The sequence below is a fragment of the Centrocercus urophasianus genome, unplaced genomic scaffold, assembly GCF_019232065.1.
Source record: "Centrocercus urophasianus isolate 14NV4802_14NV808 unplaced genomic scaffold, USGS_Curo_1.0 seq_26, whole genome shotgun sequence".
NCBI lineage: Eukaryota > Metazoa > Chordata > Aves > Galliformes > Phasianidae > Centrocercus > Centrocercus urophasianus.
Window position 1 is genome coordinate 14634165 of NW_024884822.1, and position 23507 is coordinate 14657671.

The window sequence follows — 23507 nt, forward strand, 5'->3', positions numbered from 1 at the left end:
ATGCATGTGTGCCACATGCATGTGCAGGTGGGGGGAACAACGAAAACAATTAATCTCTCCGGGATTAAAATGCCCCATGTCACAACTCTGCAGCCGATATGCTCTGCGGTGAGAAATGCCTCCCTTTGTTTGCTCTGGGCTGAGTCAGAGGCAGCCAGGAGGTGGCTGGGCAGGTTTGTTTGGAGGAACTATTGAAGAGCAAAGGGTGAGCGCTGATCTGCGCCGACAGCACGACAAAAGGCTCAGCACGGCATCAGCTCTGCTCAGCTGCACCGAGCGTTCAGAGCTCCCCGTGCACCTCCAGGTTCAGGGCACAAACGCTGTGGCGATGCACTTACAGACGTGCTTACCTGTCCTGCCTGTGTGTTGCACTGTTTTGTCTTATCCCGAGAGTTAAAAGCGTAATAATTGGGTTGATGTAAAGGAAAGGGTAACTTCTCAAGGTTTTTCTGTAGGCTGTGGGATTGGCCCTATGTCTGAGCACAGGCGGTACCCAGCCGTGTCAGTGGTACCTTGGGAAGGGAGTTGGAAGCTCTGTAAGGTTTTGATGTTCCTACACAAACAGTCAGGATGGGCTGTGGGGATGGATGGGCTGTGGGACATTCAGTGCAGAGCTACAGAGCGACGGATCCTTGAACGGCGGTCAGGAAAAACTGATGTGAAATGCAGCATCCCTGCAGGAAGCAATTAGGGTGACTGCTCTCACCCTTAAATTACATCTTTTTCCAAAGTTTTTATGTGCTTCTAGGGACTGATTCCCAGAGCTTGTTTTAAGGCCTGTGGGCTGAAGGAGTTGGACTTGATGGTCCTTATGGGTGCCTTCCAACTCAGAATATTCTGTGATGCTGGGTTGAAGGAGGGCATTGTGGTGTTTGAAGGGGACCTGGGCACGTGCTGGGGCTGATGGAGCTCTGTGGGCTGAGAGCTGGCACCTGATGGCATCTCTGTGTGGCATGAACCCCAGAGATGTTGGTGTGAGCCCAGGTGGAACCCGAGTGCTGTTGGCTTAGCAGAACACACGGGTCTTCTCCAGAGATGAGCACACTGAGGGAGCTGTTACTCCAATAAACATTAATTTCTTTAAATTGAGCATTCTTTTAAATGCATCTACTATCTCTTCTCACCTAGATTAACCCTGGAAGTAAAGCAGCTCTGGCCAACCTGTGCCCTGGAGACATCATTCTGGCCATTAATGGGGAGAGCACGGAAGCCATGACGCACCTGGAGGCGCAGAACAAGATCAAGGCATGCGTGGAGCAGCTGCTGCTGTCTGTGAGCAGGTGGGGATGGCCTGCTGTGCTGTGTCCTCAGCAGCATATTGCAGTGGTGCTGTGCTCTTTTTGCTCTTTGTGCTCTTGTGTCCGTTTTGGTTGATCCTTCTGCAGAAGGCTTGCAGCCAACCCCAGAGCAGGCGTGCCGTGGGGTTTGGTTCTGGATGCATCCCGGTGCAGCTGTTCTGTGGTTTTAGACACACTGAGGCAAAAGCTGTTTTTGAAGGAGCACCGATTAAATGAGTGGGTCTGGATTCTCCCTCAGCACCTCTCAAGGGTCCCAGGGGCTGAGCAGGATCAGACCCTGCAAACCTCCTGTGTAGGAGGAGACCTGAGCAGGAGAAGCACTGGGGCCAAAACCCCATTTGGGAGAGGCCTCCCATATTCTGTTGGCTCCTACCCATTGTTTTCCTAAATGTCTCTTCCATGAATGTGTCTGGAGGTGCTGCCAGCTACACGTGGCGTTTTTGTTTCTTAATATTTCAGAGCAAAATGAAGGTTTGTTTTGGTTTCTTTGCTTTCTGTTGAAGTTAGTCTTTTAGCTAAAGGCTTTTGATGCAAGTCACAAATGATCTATTCCTTATAAGGCTCCTAAATGGCTGCTATCTCTTAACAGATTTAAATAAATTTGTCATAATTATCCACTTCAGATTAAAAAGGCATTTCCTGCTATGAAGAAGCTGTCACTGAGTGTTTTTGCTTCTCTTAGGAAATATGTGGCTTCTGACTGGTAGCTGGGTCCCAGAGCGTGGTGCAGCCACCCTGCTTGCTGTGTGAGGAGCGCTGCTGTGAAGCACAAACCTGGTTTTGTTCCTGGGGGTTCATGGGGCAGAGGCACTTACAAAGCCTGACTGCTGCAGGGACCACCGAGCCCAGCCATGCTGTAGTGATTACAGGGCTGCTACTTTGGGAAAGAAAGGGGAGAAAGATAAAAGAAAGGACCCTTCATGCAGGTGGGACTTCTCTGGCTTTCACCAGGAGCAATTTTCAGGAGGCTGCTACCAAGTCCTGTTTCTCGGCCCCTTTTTTAGCATCAATTGGCATGTCTTTGCTCATAGAAACATAGAGTGGCTTAGATTGGGAGGGACCTTAAAGCTCATCTCATTCCACCCCCTGCCATGGGAAAGGTTGCCAACCTCTAGATCAGGCTGCCTAAAATGTCACCCATGTGGCCTTCAGTGCCTCCTGGGATGGGGCACTGCATCCTCTCTAGGCAGCCTGGGTTGGTGCGTCACAGCCTCTGGGAAGAAATTTCTTCCTAATGTGTAACAGTCATCTCTCCTCCTTTAATCTAAAACCATCCCCCCCATATCAGACCATGTAGAAAGTCTGTTCCCCTCCTGCTTGTAAGCTCCCTTCAAGTACTGGAAGGCTGCAGTGAGGTCTCCCTGGAGCCGTCTCTTCTCCAAGCTGAACAGACCCAACGCCCTCCAACTTAATTCATAGGATGCTCAGCCCTCTGACCATCCTCGTGCCCCTCTTCTGGTCCTACTTCAACAGGCCCACGTCCCTCCTGTACTGGGGGTCCCAGCCTGGGCACAGTACTGCAGATGGGGCCTCACGAGGGCAGAGCAGAAGGGGACAATCTTTTGTTGAGGGAGATGGAGTATGCAGGTATTTTTTGCCCTGAACATTGACTATCTGTAAATGTGTCGGTGTGTGTAGTGTCATCCTGCAATGCTGAACTTATTCAGTACTTATATGTCCATGTTTATATGCAGAAGATAAAACTTAGCTGAATAGTGAAAGGGAACACTGTCATCACAGCAGCTTGAAGACTTCTTTCCATCTGCCCAGCCAGATGTGGGGCCGTGCCAGTGGCCATCGCTCACTTTGTGCCCAGCAAAGCTCCAATTGCTCTGCAAATGTGCCTGCTGGAGGTGGAAACTTTGTCATGCCTGGAACGGGGCTCTGCCAGATGTGACTCAAGAGCCTTGATGAAATCATCAGATTTTTCAACTGATTTTTTTTTTTTTCTAATCTGTAAGCTGAAGGCTGTATGGCTGCCCCCAATTTATGGCTATAGAACAGGATGGGAGGATGGTCCCCCACCTGATGGGGACTGAGGGAGTCAGGGACAAGCATTGGAAGTCAGCCACTGAACTGTGAGCATTAAACTCTGAGCTGAAGCTGTTGTGCATCCCGCTGTAGGAGCCTGATGGAAGCTGCTGTGTTGAGGCAAGGTAATTCAGGGGTTTCTGACCTTTATCCCTGCTGACATGTTAGGACAAAGAGATGATGCTTTTGTTTTGCTTCAGCATGCTGTGCTCATGGCACAGTGGTTCAGGAGTGGCAGCAGTTGCTCTGTGCAAGCATTGTGCAGTCCTGCTGTTCACCCATATCCTATAAAGGAGGTGATTTGCTCTTCAGAGCCATTTCCCATTTTGGTGCTCTGCAGCCCAGGGCTTGCTGGCAGCAATGTTTGCTCCTCAGAGGAAGCTGGCTGTATCATAGAATCATATCTGAGAGGTCTTTTCCAACCTTCCTGATTCTGTGATTCTGTGTGTGTAAATGCAGATTTAAATCCCCTGGATGGATGCAGAGAGCAGCAGGGGCCCATGGGGAGGTCTGTGTGTGGGGTAGCTTAGCTCAGCAGCAAGGCCATCACAGGGCCTTATGGTTGTTCAGCTGTATGGTTCTTTAGAGAGCAACTGCCTTGCAGGGCCCAGAGAGCTTTCTGTAATTCCTCCTGATGGGAAGCTCTGACATTGGTGATGTGTAACAGAGTTGGTTTAGTTTTCAGATTGCATTCAGTGAATTGCCTTTGACTGAAAGTAGGGAAGTCAGAATGGGTGAAAACTATATGGGGAAAAAAGCAGGAAGGGTTGTTTGCCATCCATTGGCACACAGACCTGGGTGTCCCGACAGCAGCCTGGCCCACCTGGGCTCTGTGTGCATAGGGTGCATAGAGCCCTATGATGGAGATGCAGAGGGAGATGCTGATTATCATTTATTGGGGTCACTTGATGAAGATTCTCAGTCACACTGATGGGTAAGCAAATAAAGAACCAGGATGAGTGGTAGTTTGTGTGCAGGATAAACCTCTGGGGTGTAAGGCTGTCCCATGCAGCATAGACTGTTTGCTCCCTGTGCTTGGGAGGAACCAGCTGGAATGGGTTTTGTGTCGGGATAGGGGCTGGCACCAGTGAGGTGTGACAGCGTGGGTGAACTGCAAATGGACATGGGCCTCTTCCTTAGCACAGTCTGTCATTAGAGACCTTACACTGGGTTTGGCTCTCTTGCCTGGTGGCATGGCAGGAGCTGCCTCTGCTTTCAGTCTGGAAGAAGACAAACAGAGTGCTTCTGACCAAAGGCAAACGTGCAATTTCCTGGCAGCGTGATGGGAAGCAGTGCTGAGAGCAGCCTGGCTCTGCACTGAGTGCTGGGAGGATGGCAGGAGGGGCATTCAGTGTCTCTGCTGAGCAGCAATGAGAAGCTGTGAAAACTGAATAATTGCAAGCTGAAAGATTGCACCTGAATTCTCTTTGCTTATTAACATTATTTTTCTCCCCTTAACCCACCTTATCCTCCTCCTGGAAGGCTGTCAGCCCTCGGGCTGGTGTATGCTGTGTGCTCTGGCCCTGAGCTAACTGGCACAACGGCACAGCTCAGCCTCTTCTCACGTAGTGCTGTGCAGTGTTCTTATTTTTTCTAAACCTCGCCTGTTCCTTTACACATCAGTGTCTCTTTTGGTTCTGGTGCAGCCCTGGTTATTTGAGAAGACTTATTTTTTCAGATGGGGTTATGCTTCAAGTGAAAGCAGCCACAGAGCTCAGCTGGAGCTGTGCTTTGCTGAAACCCAGGTGAGGCTGCAGCATGGGCTCTGCTCACTCCTGTTTGTCCCAGGGTGGGGGTTCTCAGGAAGGTGCCTCCCTGGAGGAGGAAGCCCAGCGATGGGATCTGCCTGGACCCACACGTCACTGACTTTCTGGAGTCCCCTTGTCTCTGCACACCTCTTTCTGGATGCTCCATTGGCCTGAGCCACGCTGCTGGGAGATGGAAATGTTACAGTGCGTGATGTGCCCCTCCTGGAAACTTGAGAACAACTGAAAAAGTGAATCACAGCTTCCCCTCTGGAGCCATGTGAGGACGAACAGAGGGGAAAATCAGCAGTGTTGCAGTGCCTGGTGCTAGGGGAAAGAAGGCAGCAGCCCCACAGCTGCGCCCTGTGTGAGGTGCTGGTGTGGTAGGGGCTGATCCTGCACCCTGCAGCCCCATGGTGAGCATCATGAGCATCCCCTCCCAGCAGGGCAATGGCCGTGTGAGCAGCAGGAGTCACCTCTGCAGCTGAGACCTTAATGGTGGGAGATGGGCAGAATCCAAAGCTGCTGCCCTACGGAGGCACTGAGTGGATGTGGTCATAGGGGGAGGAGGTGGCACATCCTGGGCTGCACTGCTGAGCGCTGCATGTGAGCATGGAAGGGGCTGCAGGAAGGGGATGTGGGGATTCTTACAGTGTGAGAATGGCTCTGTCAGTGCACAGAGCAGGAATGGCAGATTGTTACCAGGTGCAAAAACATTGCGGTGAAAATGTGTGAGTGTATGTGAGTGATTCTTTGAAAGTGATACAGAGTCTTTTTAGAAAACAAATTGTTGGGTGAAAGGTGTCTGCAGCTTGCTTTATTTGTTTTAGGTTTGTCTTGTTAATGAGCCTGTTTCTCACAGAGCCTTAAGTTGAAGGGCCTGGGTCAGATTATTTTCCTTAGGATTGTCCGAGCAGCCGTCAGAATAGAGCAGAGCGTTGTTAATGCGGAGTAATGATTTCCACATAGCTGACTTTAATCCCCTGCAATGTATCTGAAAACACTTTTCCCGTGAATTAAACAGCTTGAAACATGTAATTGTGGTGTCTGAGCTCTCAGCGATTGTGTTGCAGAGTGTGATTGGCCTCTGCTGCGCCTGAGCAGCACAGGGTGAGTGCCTTGGGGTTGCCCTGCTGAGCCCAAAGCCCCAGTGGGTCTCCCTGGTGCTGGGGATGCTGCTTTGGGTTCATTCCTGTTCCCCTGGGAGAGGGGAAGTCTCTGAGCAGGAATGCCCCCGATACTTCAGTAGACCTTGATTTCTCTTGGGTAGGGCTGGCTGCTCCCTTGATCCCTTGTGCTTGGCAGGAAGTCTCTGAAGATGTTGGATAAAACCAAAGCTGTGCCGTATTGGTTTAATTTCAGAGCAGCTCAACTGGAAGCTGCTGCTGAGGTCAGTCTGGGTTTGTTCCGGTCATTGCTGGGGGCTGGTGAGGTTGCATCTTGTGTATGTGGGGAAACTTCTGGTTGCTCCAGGGGAGTGATGGCAAAGCTTTCGAGTTTCATCACTAAAAGCACCAACTATGATCAGGCTTCTACCTGGGTGCCTGCACTCTGACCACCTCTGTCACTAAGTATGCAGACCCACAGCTCTGGGAAATGCACATTTAGCTCCACTCTGAGATGGGGTCAGTGGGTGGGGGGCTGCAGCCTGGCAGTGCTTGCACAGAGAGGATGTGCTGCTGCTTATCGCTCCTGTCTACTGCAAGCAGGACGGCTTTGTGGATCGCACTTATTTACTGGCAAATCAAAATCTGTGGGGATTTGTTTTTATATGAGCTGTATTTGGCATGTGGGCTGCAGAGCCGTGCAAACAGGAGAGCCATAACCGCCTGCTCCTCAGCAATGGTGTGAGCCAGCATGGGGCTGATGCAGAGCGTGGGGGGAAAGCACGGAAACTGTAATGAGGTCTCTGCCAATGCAATCAGGAGCCTTCATTGTTCTGGGCCTCCAGATGAGATTCTGAATGCAGAATTCTGGTTCTGAATGTGGAAGCAATACATGCAGCAGCAGATGATGGTGAATGCTGGGAATGCTGCCGTTCCCAGGAAGGTCAGCTTCCTCTGTCCCAGCAAACAGCAGTCTGGGAGACCAATTTAGGCAGAAAGGTCTGAGCCTAGAATCAAGTAATTGTGGTAGAGAGAGCTTACCTCCTTCCTGTTGAGAAAAGCAGTGACGGTGAGACAGGGTGGTGATTTGGAGCAAAAAAGCCTCAGACCTCAGGACAGCATCCCACTGCGCCTGAAGGGCAGAGGCAGTCTTTGCTTTTTTGGGTTTTGGGTCAGGCTCTGAGTTTGTGGGGTGCGTGGTGATGTGTGTAAAGCAGGGCTGCCTGCAGGTGGGTTTCAGTGGGAAATACTGAGCCCGACACTCCTCATCACGGGTTCCTGGGTTAAAACTATGCTCTTTCTTTTTCACACTTGGACTCTGCAGATAATTAAACCCAAACTGAGCACAGCACATGTCAGAGGCCAGAGTCCAAGCAAGGGCACTGGGCTGCAGCAATGAGTGGTTGGTGCCTCCTACAGCAAGAACACTTCCATTAAGGTGTGCATGCAGGCAGTGAAGTTAAGCATGATGATGTGCACTGTGTGCTGCATTTCTCATATCGCTCCTTATCCCTGGTGAGGATGAGAAGCAATGGAGCAGGCTTTGTCTGTTCTGACAACAACATATGGGCAGTTGTATGGTGATGTCTTTGCAGAACTAATGTTATCTGCTTCCCATTTGGTTCCTGAGCAGCACAGACCTCTGAATTGTGTGCTGCCTGGTGTGGCAGTGCTGGAGGGATGCAGGTGAATAAAAACTGGATTTCAGGGCTTTCCGCAGCAGCTGCATTGGAAGGCATGAGATGGCTCATCCTCTACATGCATTCTCACTGGGAAGCAGCTGTTGTTCCTACTGTTCCTGTATATTGTTTCTGCCATGTTGCTTTTTAAATCTAAGCTGAATGTACCTGATTTCCCGTTACAGAACTGAGGGGAGGAGCTGGTCACCACCCATACTGGAGGATGGGAAGGCACAAGCTTACCGCATCAACATCGAGCCCGAGCCGCAGGTAAGGGAGCAGGGGGATGGCTGTGCTGGGTGTGCTGGGCAGCAGAGCTGGGTCTGGGGAAGTGTTCTCCTGGGTTTGTGGGCAGAAATGGCAGTGTGGGGATGGGGCAGAAAGCAGGGCAGGAGAGGAACTGGTGCCTGGCTGGGGCTCAGGGATGGAGCTCATAGTCCCTAGCTTGCAATGACCTCCCACACTGCTTCCTGCTGCACCTGCCTCCTGCTCCTCTTCCCTCAATTCACCATGTTCTCCTCTTCCCTCAATTCACCGTGTCCTCCTAACCCTGTGGTGGTGATCTGCTTAAAGGGTGGTTGTGTGGGTTTGCCTCATGGTCCCCGCTCTTCCTGTCTCACTCCTTTCTCCTCCTTTTTCTGTCTTTCAGCTGTTCTCCCCTCTGTCCTCAGCTCTTTCTCTCAACCTTCCTGTGCACCCTGCGTGTCCTGGTCCTGTGTCTGCACGGTGATGGCACTGCTGCCTGCAGTAGTCAGAAGGTGATGGGCTGAACTGATCTCGTCCTGCACCCATGTCCTGCCCAGCAGGTCCTTAGCAAATTCACAGGTGACTCTGGCTCTCCTGAAAAGGCAGAGGAAAGCTGTCCTTCTGCTCCTGTTCAGCATCCCAGCTAGCTGAGTGTGCGACATGGGATGAAATCCTGCAATGGCCACAGCCATTGTTCTCAGATATGGTTCTTCCCTCCTGAAGGTGGTTTGTGTTGGAGGCTGTTCCATAAGAGCCCTTCTCCAGTGCTTGCAAAACCCCCAGGAGCAGGTGCTGCTGGCTTGGCTCTTCTGCTTGTTGTAGCAACCAAGATCCTGAGTGGACTCTGAGGCTCCAGGGTGAATATCAAAGCAGCTAAGGTGATGCTGCTGGGGGTAGCATTGCCTTGTTCCCTTCAAGGAGTGAGAAACTGACCTGACAGCACTGGAAGTTACCCAACGATGAGCTCAGTGCGGGGAGGATGGGGTCAGGTCCTCCACGTGCGACCAAGATCTCTGCATTCACACCCATTGATGCTGTGGCCGTTGCAACTGATCTGCCAAAATCTTGCTTTCCTATGCTGTGACAAGGGGCAGCAGATGGGGACAAGGGCATTCACTTGAGCTGCAGCACAGTGGCCGTGTCCCTGCAGAAGGGACCCCTCTTGTCCCTCTTGCAGCTTGGGGACCAGCTGGAGCCTTGGCGTTGAGTTCTGGCTGTGCGTGCTTCATTAATCCATTACAGCAATCTCTTTTCTGACAGGCCTTCTTAATAGACTTTGATGTGCCCAAAACCCTATGAATAATGTTAAATAAGGAACAAATGTGCAGCGGTTCCACTGCCAGATACAACATTTCTGACATTTAATGCAGATTGGGTTTGATTCCTACTATTAATATATGCTACATATGGATCTTTTTAAAAAAATTAGACAGTTACGTAGAGTGTCATGGAGGGGGCAGGGATGGATTTCCCTGACTCCAAACCTACACAAACAATGTCTAAATCTGGAGCAATCAGTGGCTAACCTAAACACATCAGTGGCAGGGCACCAGGAAAGGCCTGGGAGCGTGATGGAGTGGGTTCAGAGAGCACATTCCTGCTCTTGCTCTTCCCAATGGCTGCAACCCAGGGACTCCATGCAGCTGGTGGGCAGCAGCCCATTTCCCATTTCTTCTCACCCAGCAGCCTCTTGGATCAGGGCAGTTACTGGTTGGAATTCCACTTTCTGCTGGTATTCAGAGCTTTGCATTATCACAGCAATCCTCTGGCTTGCCCAGTGCTGAGGATGACTGAGCTCTGGGAGTGCAGCCTATTTGCAGAGCTGGCCGTCATCCCATGGGAGCAAGAGCACTCAGCCCCATGTGGCATCAGATCCATCCCTGCCACGACAGCTCTTGTTAGATTGCAGGAAGCAAAAGGCTTGGTGTCAAGTAATAGCTTGGCTCCAGTGTGCAACCTTGAGGTGCATTTCTTAGCATCTGAATAAACGCAGTCTGCTTTGAGATGCAAGGTTAGAAAAACATATAAATTCCTCTGCAATTCTGCCCTCAAATTGCAATAATTTGCAATAGGTTTGGGGTTGTCCTTGAAATAGTTTTAGGATACTCACCTCTTCAGATAGTTCATATGTGTTGAGTTCATACGCCACCAAGTTTGATGATCTGGTTTACTGGGTGAAGGGGTTGCCCAGCACGTCTCTGTGTGCCTGTGAGGTTTGCTGTGTGGTTTGATATTGACTCATTTGAAAGCAAATGAATGTTCTCAGTCCATTGCAATGCGTTGAGCTGCTGTATTGGTAACCTATGTGAGATCATCTCTACCTCTTCATTACCAGCGTCGTTAGCAAGCGAGCTTCAATAATCCCGATGCATGAAAGAGGAAAGAATGTTCTGTGGGTCAGTGGGGAAAAAAATAGGGTGAAATTTTCAAGTTGGTGTTGTTTTTTTTCCTATCCAAGTACCTTGCATAGCTTGCTCTCATTGAAAGTGGACAACTGTAATAAAATAACGACAGCTTGGGCAGATTTAGGACAAAATAGCCCTTCATCCAGTGGCATTTCCTAAGGGATAGGTGTGCTGTGTTGTTTTCCTTGATAACATCTGTTCCAGGGGTGACTGCTGGCACGGGGAAGGAGAGATGGCATGCTGCTGCACTGGGGAACGCTTGTCGCTGTCTGTGTGAAAGCACACGGAGCTCTGGTTGGTCCACAGGGAAAGCTGACTTAACACACTGCGGTTTCCCTTTCTGCTTACCTAGAATGATCACTCTGTGCAGCCACTCGTTATCACTTCTACATCCTGAGGTGCTCCTGAGCCCCCAACACCATCAGTAAATGACCCTGAACACGGTGCTGCTCTCTGACTTCTCTGCAGGGAGCAGAGTGCAGTCTGTGCAGGAGGGCTCTGCCTGGAGGCACTGTGGAACCTCAGCAGAGCACACGCTCTGCACTTGTCCTGCTTCCCTATGGCAGTGCTAATGAAGCAGCCCTGCTCGTACAAAGCCCTCCTCTGTCTGCTTGTTAAACACACCCTTGCACAGCTGATATTAAAAACATGCCCTCTGCGCTGCAGCGGGCCAGATAAATGGAAACACATTTTGATCATTCTTGCCGTTCTCGGGTAACTTTTTCCGTTGCTGTGGGTTTCTAAGAGGCTGTGGGGGAGCTGGATCCCCTTGGGGACAAAGTGCTGAGGGGCTCCGTGTGCTCCCAGTGCAGTCGCTGCTCCTGGGGATGGGGACCCTGTGCCCCCAGCAGTGGCAGTGCAGCTCTGCAGTGCTTTGCTAATGAGAGATTGTCCTGCCGTCAGATGTGTGCTGTGCTCTATCAGAGCAGAACATGTGCAAGCACAGAGCTGGAATACTTTCCTAGCTTATCCCAAAAGCACTTTTTAATTTTTATTGTTATTATTAATAATAATGCCTCATTTTACATCCTGGAGCAGCTTCTCCTGAGAGCACTCCTTCAGCAATGGGTCGGTGCTTCCCGCCCCTCTGAACAATTCTGGATGTTAAGAAATCCCCAGCCATCACTTGCAGATGATTTAGGAACTTCCCCATCCGTGCAATTGCACATCAGATGGCTGCTGTCGGGACTGCTGTAATCCCTCTTCATTCAGCACTGGAAGGAAATGTTCTGCTGTTCCTCTTTGTTGCTTTTGCTTCTGATCCCCCGTTCTTACACAGGAGGGGGCAGCAGGGCTTGTTTGGGTGTTGGTGTAATTACTCCTTGTGCACAAATCAAGGCTGCTGTATGGAGGGATGTGTGTCTCCAAAATGGAGTTTTGTGCTTTTGGACTCATGTCAGATGCTGGGTCTCAGCTCAGTCCTGCTCCATGCTGCAACAGCTTTAAGAAATGCAATGGGAGCTTTCTTGCAGTGTTTTTCTTTTGTAGCTGGCAGAGCTTTAGCAGTTTCAGAATGTAATACAAAAATAGGCCAAACTGAGTCCTTATGGAGGGAGCTGTCATTGCAGAGTACTGCCTGCAGCATCCCGAGCTGGGATGAGGACTGGGATGTGGGGCTGTGTCCTGGGTGGTGATACAGAGGGCTTTGCTGTTGGGCAGATGTCTGCAGGATGCATGCAGTGAGGAGTACGTGGCGGGGAGAGCTCTCTTCTGCACTGTGGTTTGTACTGAAATAGTCTTGGCAGGAGAGCTGAGGTCCACCTCATGAAATAACTCACATTCTCCGTTCATCCAGCTTCAGCAAACTGTGTCCTTATCTGATGATCTTCTGAGCTGAGCCCGGCAAGCAGTGCTGTGCTTGGTGAGGCTGACACCCACTTGTTTGCGAAGCAGCACGCAACCATGCCAGCAGTGTGCTCACAGCATAGCACATCACTGCCAGGGAGCTGTTAAAGTGTGCGTGGCGTAGGGGGGGGGGTCTGTGCCCTCCTGTCTCAGCTGCCTCCCACCAGCAGCCAACCTCCTGCCCCGCTGTGCTGCTCAGCTCTGTTCCTAGCTGCTCACCTGAGGATGATGTGGAATAGATGGAGAGAAGTGGTTGCACAGCATGGGCCAAAGCTGGAGGGTCAATCCATTCCTGGGGGCACGCCACAGCATCTGTCTGTTCTTTGCATTAAGACTAGCACAGTGCTGTCTGCCCTTTGCCTCCTTTGTGTGCTAATAAGATTTCCAGGACTCTGAACCACTTTATCAGATACGAAGCGCTGTGCTTGCTTTTGAAAAGCTGGGGATACAGCGGAAGGGATGTCTGTGTTGTGGTTTTGTGCAGAGGCTGAATTTCAGTCCTGAGGGATGTGCTGTTGTACACCCATGCAGCATCACCAAGCCCAGGATTGCAGCTGGCTTTCCCAGCACTGTACCACTTTCAGGCATGGCTGCAGCCCTGCGCATATTCCAGTGCAAAAGTGACCCTGGCTCTGCAGAGAAGTACTTCTGCCCTCTGCTCCCCATCATCTAGCTGTACAGTGCAGAGGTCAGGGCAGAGGAATGCTGGCTGTGTCCCTGGGGTGCATCTGAGCTCAGTGACAGCAGCTCAGGGAGCAGCTGGCTCCACGGCTCTCCCTGCAGGAGGGATATGAGTGACAGCATGGTCACAGTGGGACCTCTGTGCAGTGACCCCGGTGCTGAGCAATGCGCTAACTCAGGATTTTGGCAGCACGCGTCTGGCTGCTGCTGTCCTGCTTGTAGGAAGGCAGCGGGTCTGAAGTACATCAGGGAGCTGCTGTTGGCTGAGCTGAGCTGTCGGTGACCTTCAGCTCCGTTAGGTCTGCTGCTGGGTGTTTATAAAGGCAGCAGGATTGCCCCCCCATTAATTTGCCTTAGGAAAATAAACAGTGCACGGAGCAAAGCACGGTTGGTGCCATCCCACAGCTCTGAGCCCTGGATGTGCTCTGGTCCCTTGAGGTGCCTCTCATACTGATGTTTTGGTTTTAGTCTCTGTAAGACGAGGCTCATTCTGTGCTCTTGCACTCTTAAGGGTCTAGCCGAAAGCCTTGTGAAATGAGCACGTTTTAAATGCTTTGGGTCACAATGTTATTATATCTTTTGTTCTGCAAAGCTGTGCCTAAAGTCTTTATGGGGCAGAAATGTGAGTTCCCACAACTTCAGAAGCAGCATTTGTGCAGTGAATGCCTGGAGGGCTGTGGGCAGTGACTGCTGCAGTGCTGCAGTGCGATGGAGGCAGCTCTGCATGCCGAGGGAAGGGCTTGGGGTTAAATCCGTCATTAAAGTCTTCCCAGTTCTGGATCTGGGAGTTATTCCCATTGAGCACACCATTTCAGCTGCCTGCTTGCCTTGATGTATTTTTAAAAATCCAAGCGGATTTATGCTTTTTGTTGACCTTACAAATGTTGGTTACAAAACATGATACAAACTCTTCCAAAGGGAGAGAAGAGACTGAGACGAATTCCCTAAACCCTTCCAAAATTCCTGGTTGGCTGCACGTTTTTTCTAGCTATGGGAACACTTCTTCTAGCAGGGATTAGCTTGACAGAAGTGTTTAATTTCTGAGTCTTCTCTTGCGTTGTGGATTTGACTTAGAGCCTGGGAATGGAAGTTCCAATTCAGCTGCACCAGCGGAGTCTGCAGCCCAGCTTTTGTGAGCCAGCAGAGCAGAGCCTGCTTTGTACCCAGGGTTTGCCTAGAAACAGTGAAGCCACAGGATATATTTGTGTGCATATTCTGTCTTTCTTGCACGCAGTCTCTATTCTGCTGGATGGAGCTGCTGGAGCTGAGCAACACCTGTGTGAGGGGAAAGCATTCTTGCTGCCACTGTGCATGGACAGGTCGTGGGCTGAAAGCATGCCTTTGTGCCAGCATTGATGCAAAAGAAACATTTTTCATTAGGGAAGTGGAAGGTCCGTTCCCGTTTCCAACAGAGATGCAGACCAGTGTAAGGGTTTGGGCAAAGCAGCCTGTTAATTGGCTGAGCAATGTTTGGCAGGAGCTGCAAAGCCATGACCCACTCAACCTGGGCTCCAGGAGCCCCAGATGCTGTGTGTCAGCTCAGCCCCTCTCAGTGATGGATGCTCCTCAAAGGCAAGCATGAGAAAGCAGATTGCACATCTCTGCTCTGCAGGCTGCAGGAGCTCTCCTCGGCGAAGCTCAGCAGGCCAGCTCTCAGAATGGGTTTGCAAACCCTCTTAATTTAAGAGAGGCCATAAAAAGCAGGAAAAAAAGCCAGCGGAGAGAAGCAAATTAGGTCCCAAAGGGGGAAGAAACTTTGTGATCTTGAATTTTGAGAACTGGAAAGAAATCCATCTGGTTCTAGGTTTCTGAGAACGAAGGCGTGAGCGCTGTGCATGATGTAAAGCCTCATGCAGGTCTCGTGGGAAAACTCTGAACCAGCTTTTGTGATGGAAAAAGGGAGACTGAATTCGATCCAGGGAATGGTTTTTCATGCGAGAGGGAAGATTTTAGCAGAGAAGTAAAGACAAAGAACAAAACTCTTTGTGCGCATAGAGGGGAAAAATGCTTTCTATGTGTTCCCCTTCAGCTGCCCCCTGATGCCAGCTTGGCTCAGCAAATCTGCACTGAGCTGGGGAGGCTCAGCAGGAGCCCATCTGCCTGACTGTCCCTGTTAGAGGTTTGGGGTTCCCAACCCCACGGGGGTAGCAGCATCCTGCTGATCCTGGCACTCAGCGCTGGTGCCCATCCTTGGGTAGGGGCTGGACTGGGCAGACCTGATGCTTTATGGAAGCATTTGCTTTGTGAATTGCTGAGTGGGGCAGGAAGGAGCACGCCATGCTTCGTGGGCTGCTGTGGGTTATGGTAAGCCTGCACAGGGGAAGGCTCTGTGCTGTGGGGAGGGCAGGAATCCTGGCACGTCCCAATGGACGCAGTGCAGTTTGGGCCCTGGAGCCCACAGCTCCTGGTGCCCTGCTGTCCATGGGCACGTGCTGCTGCTTGCCTCCTCAAATCCTTTACAATCCCTATTTTCCTCTCCATGTCATGGTTGAAAGTATATTTCTTTATTTCCCTTGAAATAGCGATGTCGATCTGGGAACTGGAAACCTGCAGCCTGGTTGCAATTTTTAGGTGTTTTTTTTGTTTTTTTTTTTTTTGAAGAGCAGAAATTGGGGAATAGTTAAAAATGTTATTCCTGGCAGTAGAATTCCCTTTTTAATAGCTAATTTGGAGCAATTGGGTTGAAAACCACTTTCCCACGTGTGTGTGCAGGTGTGCTGTGTGGTGATGGCACCCAGGGCTGCAATCACACATCTGGGGTACAGGGAAACGTGAGGGCCCCATCCCACAGCTCTTACTAAAGCCCTGTTTTTATCAATGGGGGTTTTGCCCCAGGAAGGCCGAAGGATTGGACTTGCAAAATGTTTTTCTGGCAGGATCTGTTTTTTATTTCTCTTAACCGTTCGTTTTTACTACTCTTGGAAGTGCTGGTGTTTTCTCCTCTGCACCAGTGATAGACATTTGTTTCCCATTAGTATTTATTAGATGGTTTTGGTCAGATGTAGGCTTAGAGCCCACGCTATGTGCTTTGCTGGTTGTTTGCAGGTATTTTTTCCTCTCTGCTCAGCCCTTGTGCCACAGATGTGGGCAGCACTCTCCTTTGGAGCGGGGCAGCAGCACTGCACGTCAGCCCTGGGATGGGTGGAAACATGAAAGAGAGCACGGCTGCCTGCAGAAGGGCCTATTTCTTTCATCACCGCAGGTGTGTTTCTGACTCATGTGGATGGAAATAGCTGCAAGTAGGCAAAAGTGTAGGAATTCCAGAGAAAAACCCAAGAACTCAGCTGTGGGTCACACCGTGTGCCCACAGTGCGGCCGGCTGCTGCTGTGCTTTGCTGGGTGAAGCAGCAGGAAGGCACTGAGCACTGCAGGAACGGCTGCGGGGACTGGAGCAGCCTCATAGCCCTTCTCCTGCAGAAATAACAAGTGTGCTTTTACAGGAGAGTAAATGGAGAATCCTTGGCCACGGCCGGCCCTGGAGAAACAGGCAGGTTTGTGATTAGAGACCAGGAAAGGCTGCATAGATTCAGCAAGATCTAATTACAGACTGTCCTCCTGGTGCAAACCTCTAATTTCCACGGTGTGTATGAAATACAGCTACCGCAGTTTCACATCACAGAGCAGCCTCGTGTTGCATTCGCACCAAGAGCAAGAAACCTCATGCTTTTTCTGCTTTTTTTTTCTTCCATTGCAGGATAACGGCCCTGCAGTGGGCAAGAGGCCCGTGCTCCACTCTGCAGGTGGGAGCCCAGTGGACAGCAGGCAGGCACTGAGCCTGCAGCACTGCCAGCCCAGCCGGCCGCATGCCAGCAGCAGCGCCGATGCTGCCTTGCCGCTGCAGCTCAGTGGGCTGCACATCTCTCCTTCCCAAAGGTATGATGCACGTGGTGTCAGCATGCAGAGGGACTTCAGTCTGCCACTGCCAGCTCTTTGCTTGCATCCTGCTGAGGACAGGAGAGGTGACAGCTGGGGTGGTGCTCCCAGAGCTCCTCGCGGCACTGGGGATGCTGGGTTTGGTTCCTATTTCGTTGGTCAAGTGAAGGTGGGAGGGAAAGCAAAAACTGGAGCTTGGCAGATGCCAGATTCTGAACAGAACTCATGTGTTTGCAGGAGCCACAAGACCCTTGTGTGAATATCAGGGCAATGCTTGATCATCTATCTCTGAGGTGGCCAAACATTCTGCTATTCCAGGTCCACATAAGACCCCTCTGTTGCTGATGACCCCCAGCCTGGGGCTGGCACCAGGGGATATCATCTACATCACCATCCTGGTTCTTCAGAGCATGCATTCAGATGGGTTTTGTCCTCCATGATCTCAGCAGCCAACCCTTGAAATGGGCGCTGGAATTGCTCACAGGGAAAACAAAGCGTGATGAAATGGGATGTTTATAAATGTACAGTCTGCTCAGTGCAGCTGTCCAGGAGCCCACCAAATAAATGTTCATAGGAAAGAAAAAGCTTTTATACCAAGAGCAGCCCAGGTGGGTCTTGCTGAGGCAGGCGGGGCTGTGGGCTGCCATGCTTTCACACATCCTGTGCCGGTGGTGCCACTTCAGTTCATCTCTACTCAGCAGGACAATTACACATTGAAAGGATGCTTCTCAGCCATCCTGGCATAATGCTTTGCCTTGCTCTTTGTTTGTTGTACCCCACGTGGATGTGCTAACTCAGAGCTTCCCAGCAGAGCTGACCCAGAGGGACCGTGGTGAGAACAGCTGCCCTCTCCATGCCTGCCACCAGAGAACTGTCACACGGGCTGGATGGATTCCCTGAGACCTACATAATTAAAAGTGTTGTTTTATCCTTTTTATTTTTCCCCCCAATAAATGCCATTTGTGGTAGGGAAGTGTGCAGTGTTTGTGAGCAGCCGCCCTCTCTCCTGAAGGCATCCAGTAACTGGTCCTGCCCTGGCTGCCTTGCTCAACAGGGAACAAACAGGAAACAAGCTGATCCCAGTTGGAATAGCTCTGTGCTGGGATGGGCATGCCTTCAGGCCTAGATTACAGGGAAGAGAGGTGCTCTGCTGTCTGTGTGAAACTGGATTCCATCCAGGTACATCCCTGATGAGCTGACGATTGCTGCGTGTATCTGATCTGAGTATTTCTTTGTTTTCAAATAGCACCGACCCCTTAAAGTCCCTCCCACGGAACAGAAACGGGATCGACGTGGAGTCAGATGTCTACAAGATGCTCCAGGATTACGAGAGGCCTGCCTCAGAGCCCAAGCAGTCGGGGTCCTTCCGCTACCTGCAGGGCATGCTGGAGGCTGGGGAGAATGGTAGGAGGTTTGCTGATAGCTGAGTGTCCCCAAAACACCTCCATTCTGCCCCTCAGTTCCCCCCTTCATGGCCATGCGCCCACCAGGATGCTATTGCTGGCTTAGCTGTGTTCCTTTTCCTTCTGAGCTTCGGGTGCTGGGGGCTACAAAGGGCCCTGGCAGGAGCTGGGGGCATTTCTGCATGCTGACCAGCTGGGCTGCTCCTGCTGCTCAACTGTGCATTGCCCACAGCTCAGCAAGAGCTGTGCTGGTTCTTTGCATTTGCAGAGAGCATCTCCATGGCAGCTGTGTTCCTGAGATTGTTGGTACAAATGTAATGGTTGAAAGCAGTTCAGTAGGATCGTTATGAAAGATCAAATGGCTTTTTCAATAAATGGCATTTACATAAGGATGTAGACAGTCCTCAGCAGGAATAGAGATCAGGAGCTTCTGGCTCGCTCTTAGCTCAGTCCCAGCTTCCTGTCTGTTTCATTAACTCAGGTCATCGCCAGCTCTGTGCATTAAAAAATAAGATCCCCAGAAGATACATTTCAGCTTCTTTTTATTTGCCTTTCAACCTTAAGTCCTTTGAGGCTTTTATGTTCAAGCTTTCAGGCTTCTCTTTGCAATCACTGGGGCTAAAAGCTTCTTCTCGTTTCCTTCCAAGAGCCTCTTACTCTAATCATGTGAATCCAGGAACTTAGATTTTTATGGGAAAATACCAAGTGCTGCAAATCTCATTATGAAGTTCCAAGAGTCGTAGGAAGTCAGGGCGCTGTGCTGCAGTTTGAAAGGAGAGAATGATCTGCTTTGGCTAGGAGGAGGAGAGAGGAGGATACAGGAGGATACAAAGATGCCTGGGGGCTGTATGTGCCCCAGCTGTTGCATAACAGACCAGCAGTTTTGGGGACCTGAGTGATGAGCATCTCTCCAGCACAGAGCTCTGTAATGCTTCAGCAAAGTTCAGTGCTGCTGCTGGGTTTTTTGACTGCTTCCAGCCCTCTCCCTTTTCCTGAAGCTTTCACATGTCACAAAAACACAGCACTTGGCCCCGGGCCGCTGATCTTTAGATCTGCTCTCCTGGGGCTGTTGGGATGGGGGGCTCCTGGCGGCTGCAGCACAGTGATGGCACCAGGGCTGTGCCTGGAGGCTGTGGGCTGGGAAACAGAAGGGTCCACTGTGCCTCTGGGCAGCCTGCTCTGGTGGTTGGCGACCCTGCATATAACGGGGGTTGAAACTACATGATCACTGTGATCCTTTTCAACCCAGGCCATTCAATGATTGTGCCGTATTCCTCTCCAGAGGGCTTGTTTTGCTTTGAAATTTAATCACTAATCACTAATTTCTATCTGTGATGCTTTTTAAGAACATCTGTGCATTGAGTTGGCACTGTCCCAGTGGGGACAGACGTGCTGCTGGGGTGAGCAGAGCAGAGGGTCCACACGGTGTCTGTGCCCGTCTGTACACCCAGCTGTGTGGCTTTGCAGGTTGCTGGTCTCACTGTTTACATGTTTGCTCTTTGCTTCCTTGCAAGCAAGCTGTGACAAGCAGAGCATGTCTTCTCCTGGGAAAAATAACCCTCTGGCTTCTCAGCAACAGTAAAAATAAAGAACAAAGCACCAGGGAGCAAGCCCTCAATCTGTGTTTGTCTAAAACTCTTGGCAGGTGAAAAACTCGACAGACTGAGCAACCCTCGGAGCATCAAACCTCCAGGACCAAAGCTTGGCGCTGCCATGTCTGGACTGCAGATGCTCCCTGAGTGCACGAGATGTGGCAATGGGATCGTGTAAGTGCTGCTGCGTGCGTTGTGCAGCCAGGTGGCTTTCCACCAGCAACACAAGCTAGAAGCTGTAGCAGAATCCTTGAGTCCCCTTTTGCTGTTGTTTGTTTTTTCTTTTGTTTTTTTTATGAGGATGCTTTTTTTGCTAAGAGGAGGACCACTAAAATGATCAGAGGGCTGGCTAGCTCTTCTATGAAGAAAGGTTGGGGGAACAGGGCTTGTTTAGCTTGGAGAAGAGAAGACTCTGGGGAGACCTCCTTGTGGCCTTTCAGTACTTATAGGGAGCAAATAAACAGGAGGGGGTTGTTTACGAGGGTGATAGGACAAGGGGAAATGGCCTTGAACTGAGACAGGGGAGGTTTAGGTTGGATATGAGGAGAAAGTTTTTCATCCAGAGGGTGGTGAGGCACTGGCACAGGTTGCCCAAGGAGGCTGTGGATGCCCCATCCCTGCAGGCATTCAAGGCCAGGCTGGATGTGGCTCTGGGCAGCCTGGTCTGCTGGTTGGTGACCTGCACACAGCAGGGGGTTGAAATGAGATGAGCGCTGTGGTCCTTTGCAACCCAGGCCACGCTGTGGTTCTATGACTAAAGCTGGAGCTGAGGAGGATGGTGGAAGCTGCCCCTTCTAAGGGAATCTTGCAGCAAAATGCAGATGATTCACTGAACAATTCTGCCCTGCTTATCACAGGAATAGCACCGTGCTCTGGCACTCCCTCCCTGAGGCAGGAACTCTGTCAGGGTCAAGCAGAAGAGATCTGTGGGTTATTTTTGTCCATTTGTTGAGGAACGGCTCTGAGGCAGGCGCGCGCTGAGTCCCATTTCGGAGAACGCCAGCGTTTTATTTCTTCGTGCTGTAAGAAGGCAGGCTCACAAATCACAGTTTTCCTGCGCATGCCTGCAGCTCTCCAGCTCCCAGCACAGCACAGGGAGAATATGGGGGGGGGAGGGGGGGATTTTCTTCTGGCTGCATCCCCACTGACCCCGCTCTCCCCCATCCCCAGGGGAACCATCGTCAAAGCCCGCGACAAGCTCTACCACCCCGAGTGCTTCATGTGCGACGACTGTGGCCTCAACCTGAAGCAGAGGGGCTATTTCTTCATCGAGGAGCAGCTGTATTGCGAGACCCACGCCAAGGAGAGGGTTAAGCCCCCCGAGGGCTATGACGTGGTGGCTGTTTATCCGAACGCTAAAGTTGAACTCGTCTAAACCCAGGGCTCAGACGGCGCTCGCCCACCCGCACGCACGCCGCTGGCTTCGCAGAGTGGCTGTAATCAACCCCGATTACTGCAGCCCGACTCAAATGCCTTTCTGTAGATAAAACCGTTTACACTTGGGATCTCCAGGGGATGGTGTTGAAAGCGTAGGAACAGGTTTTTCCCTTCTCTTTGACACTTTTTTTTTTTGGGGGGGGGGGAGGGGGGAGGGTGCTGTGCTGGGTTATTAGTCTGTGCCTTAACCTTATCCAGGATCTGTATAAATATTGATTCATTCTCTTTTCTTTTTTCCCTATAAAACCAGGATTCCTTCCCTCCCCCCACTGTCATTTAAAGGAAGGAAAGCTCAAAGAAAATAAGGCACTTTACCTACTACAAAGAGCTGCCTCCTGTACTGCAGCTTCAGTTTCCCACCCACTGGTGACTGCTCTGTGCCTCTGCACACCGAGCACCCAGCTAGGCTTGCTCCTGCCTTCCCCGTTCAGTTGCTCTCTCCTGCCTGCCCAGCAGCACATCTAAAGGATGCTGAGGCAGTGGGATCACACCTGGCTGCCCTCCTGCACCTCAGTCCCCCTTGCTCCTCACAGCAAGGTGCTCTGCTTCTATCCTTGCTTTGACTTTTTGTTGGGTTTTCTTGCAGAATTCCCCCCTGCCCTTACGCAGCAGCTGGGGATGGGGTGGCAAAACCCCCCCGGAGGTTGGGAGGAGACACAGGAGCTGCTTGGCCCCCGGTCCTGAGCGAGTGGATGTGACCTGTGGCAGAGCTTTCCGTGGGCTTTATTTAAGGGGGAGATAATTGAAGCTCTTGGGGTGCTGTTATGTTGGAGAAACGTTTTCCACGTTCATGACTGGAGGAGAGAGGTGCAGTTCAGACACCCTGCTGTCAGATGCCACCACAGTGATGGAAGCTGTGTGGTTGGTAGCACCAGGTCCCACATTTCTGTGGGACATTTGTGGAAACATGTGGAAACACATTTCTGCTTTCTATGCTTTATAAATAAGAAAGTTCCTTCTGTAAAGGCAAAGAGCATTTCCTTTGTGTTACGGCATCCCTGTGTAAGGGGCCAGCAGGACTGTGCTGCAGTGGAGCCCCCAGGTGACGACTCCATGGGGCAGATGGTGCTGGGGGGCACCGACCGACCTCTGGGGTCTGTGAGAACCAGCAGTGCAGCCCTAGGGAACAGCCCTAAAAACAAAAGTGGGGGGAAAACACCACCTCTGGGGACCAGAAAACCAAAAGTGAGATGCTGGGGTTGGGGAAATGTCTGCTCCCTTCCATGGACAGGGATGGAGATGGGCACTGCCATAGGGCTACAGGGAGCTGCCAGCAGGACGTCCATCCCAGCTCCTTTTGCCATCTGTGTTTTTCATTGTCGAAGTACAAGGAATGCGTGGCAATGTGATCACCCAGCTGAGCCTGGGTTTGCTTGTATTTGCATAGCCTTGCTCAGTAGGTTGGGCCAGCTGAATAGAAATACTTGGGACAGCTGTAAGTGATTAGGAGACTAAGGCTAATCAGGTATGAAGTGTTATCACCTCTTGTTTGTGGGCCTCTGCTTGGAGCTCGTTAGTTTGCAATCAGCAGCAGCATTTGCTCTGACTTTCCTTATTAACCTTGCTTGTTTCTGGGCTGGCAGCAGTGCTTCTGGAGGAGGGGGAAGAAGGGGATGTTGGGCCCATTCTGCGGTTTGACCGTAACTGCTGCTCACGGATCGCTTCTGTTCCCTTTATGGCTCTGTTTGGAAGGTTGCACTTCACCCAGAGCGGGGCCTGACAGCCCAGCAGGGCTCCCCCACATCACTGCAGGAGTTGTGCTCCCTAAAGCAGCTCCTCACCCTGCAGCACAGGGAATGCCCTAAAAACCCCATGAGCTGGAAGCACCAAAGTGATGCCGCAGGCACCACAGCCCCAGGCTTCACCTGCATCTCTTTAGTTTGGAACCACATTACCCACAGATCAATGTTTTTTACACTGTTCACTTGCGATGCTCATTCCTACGAGTTACCAACACCTTCCATCCTCCTGGGGAGCATAAAGCCAGAGCCACCTCACAGCACTGCACTGTGACGGTGACTCTTGGCACCAATTCCCCACATGATGCCCGGAGCCAGCATGGGACCTGGCCTCGCCAGCGCCACCTTCTCCCTCTATTTAACGCTGTAAAACATTTGCAGGATGATGTGGTTTGTATGAAATACAAAATAAAACGGTATTGTTGGT

General features: G+C 51.1%; 1 protein-coding gene across 2 annotated transcripts in view; it reads left to right on the forward strand.

The window, feature by feature from the left end:
* PDLIM4 (PDZ and LIM domain 4) overlaps nt 1–23507 on the forward strand; it is a 32833-nt gene extending 9326 nt beyond the window's left edge. For both annotated transcript variants that reach the window (XM_042826305.1, XM_042826306.1), the window contains exons 2-7: nt 1129–1280; nt 8045–8129; nt 16731–16909; nt 18156–18313; nt 19958–20078; nt 21075–23507. In XM_042826305.1, coding sequence (XP_042682239.1) covers nt 1129–1280; nt 8045–8129; nt 16731–16909; nt 18156–18313; nt 19958–20078; nt 21075–21279 — 900 coding nt within the window. In that variant the 3' untranslated portion in view covers nt 21280–23507. The remainder of the gene's footprint in view (nt 1–1128; nt 1281–8044; nt 8130–16730; nt 16910–18155; nt 18314–19957; nt 20079–21074) is intronic.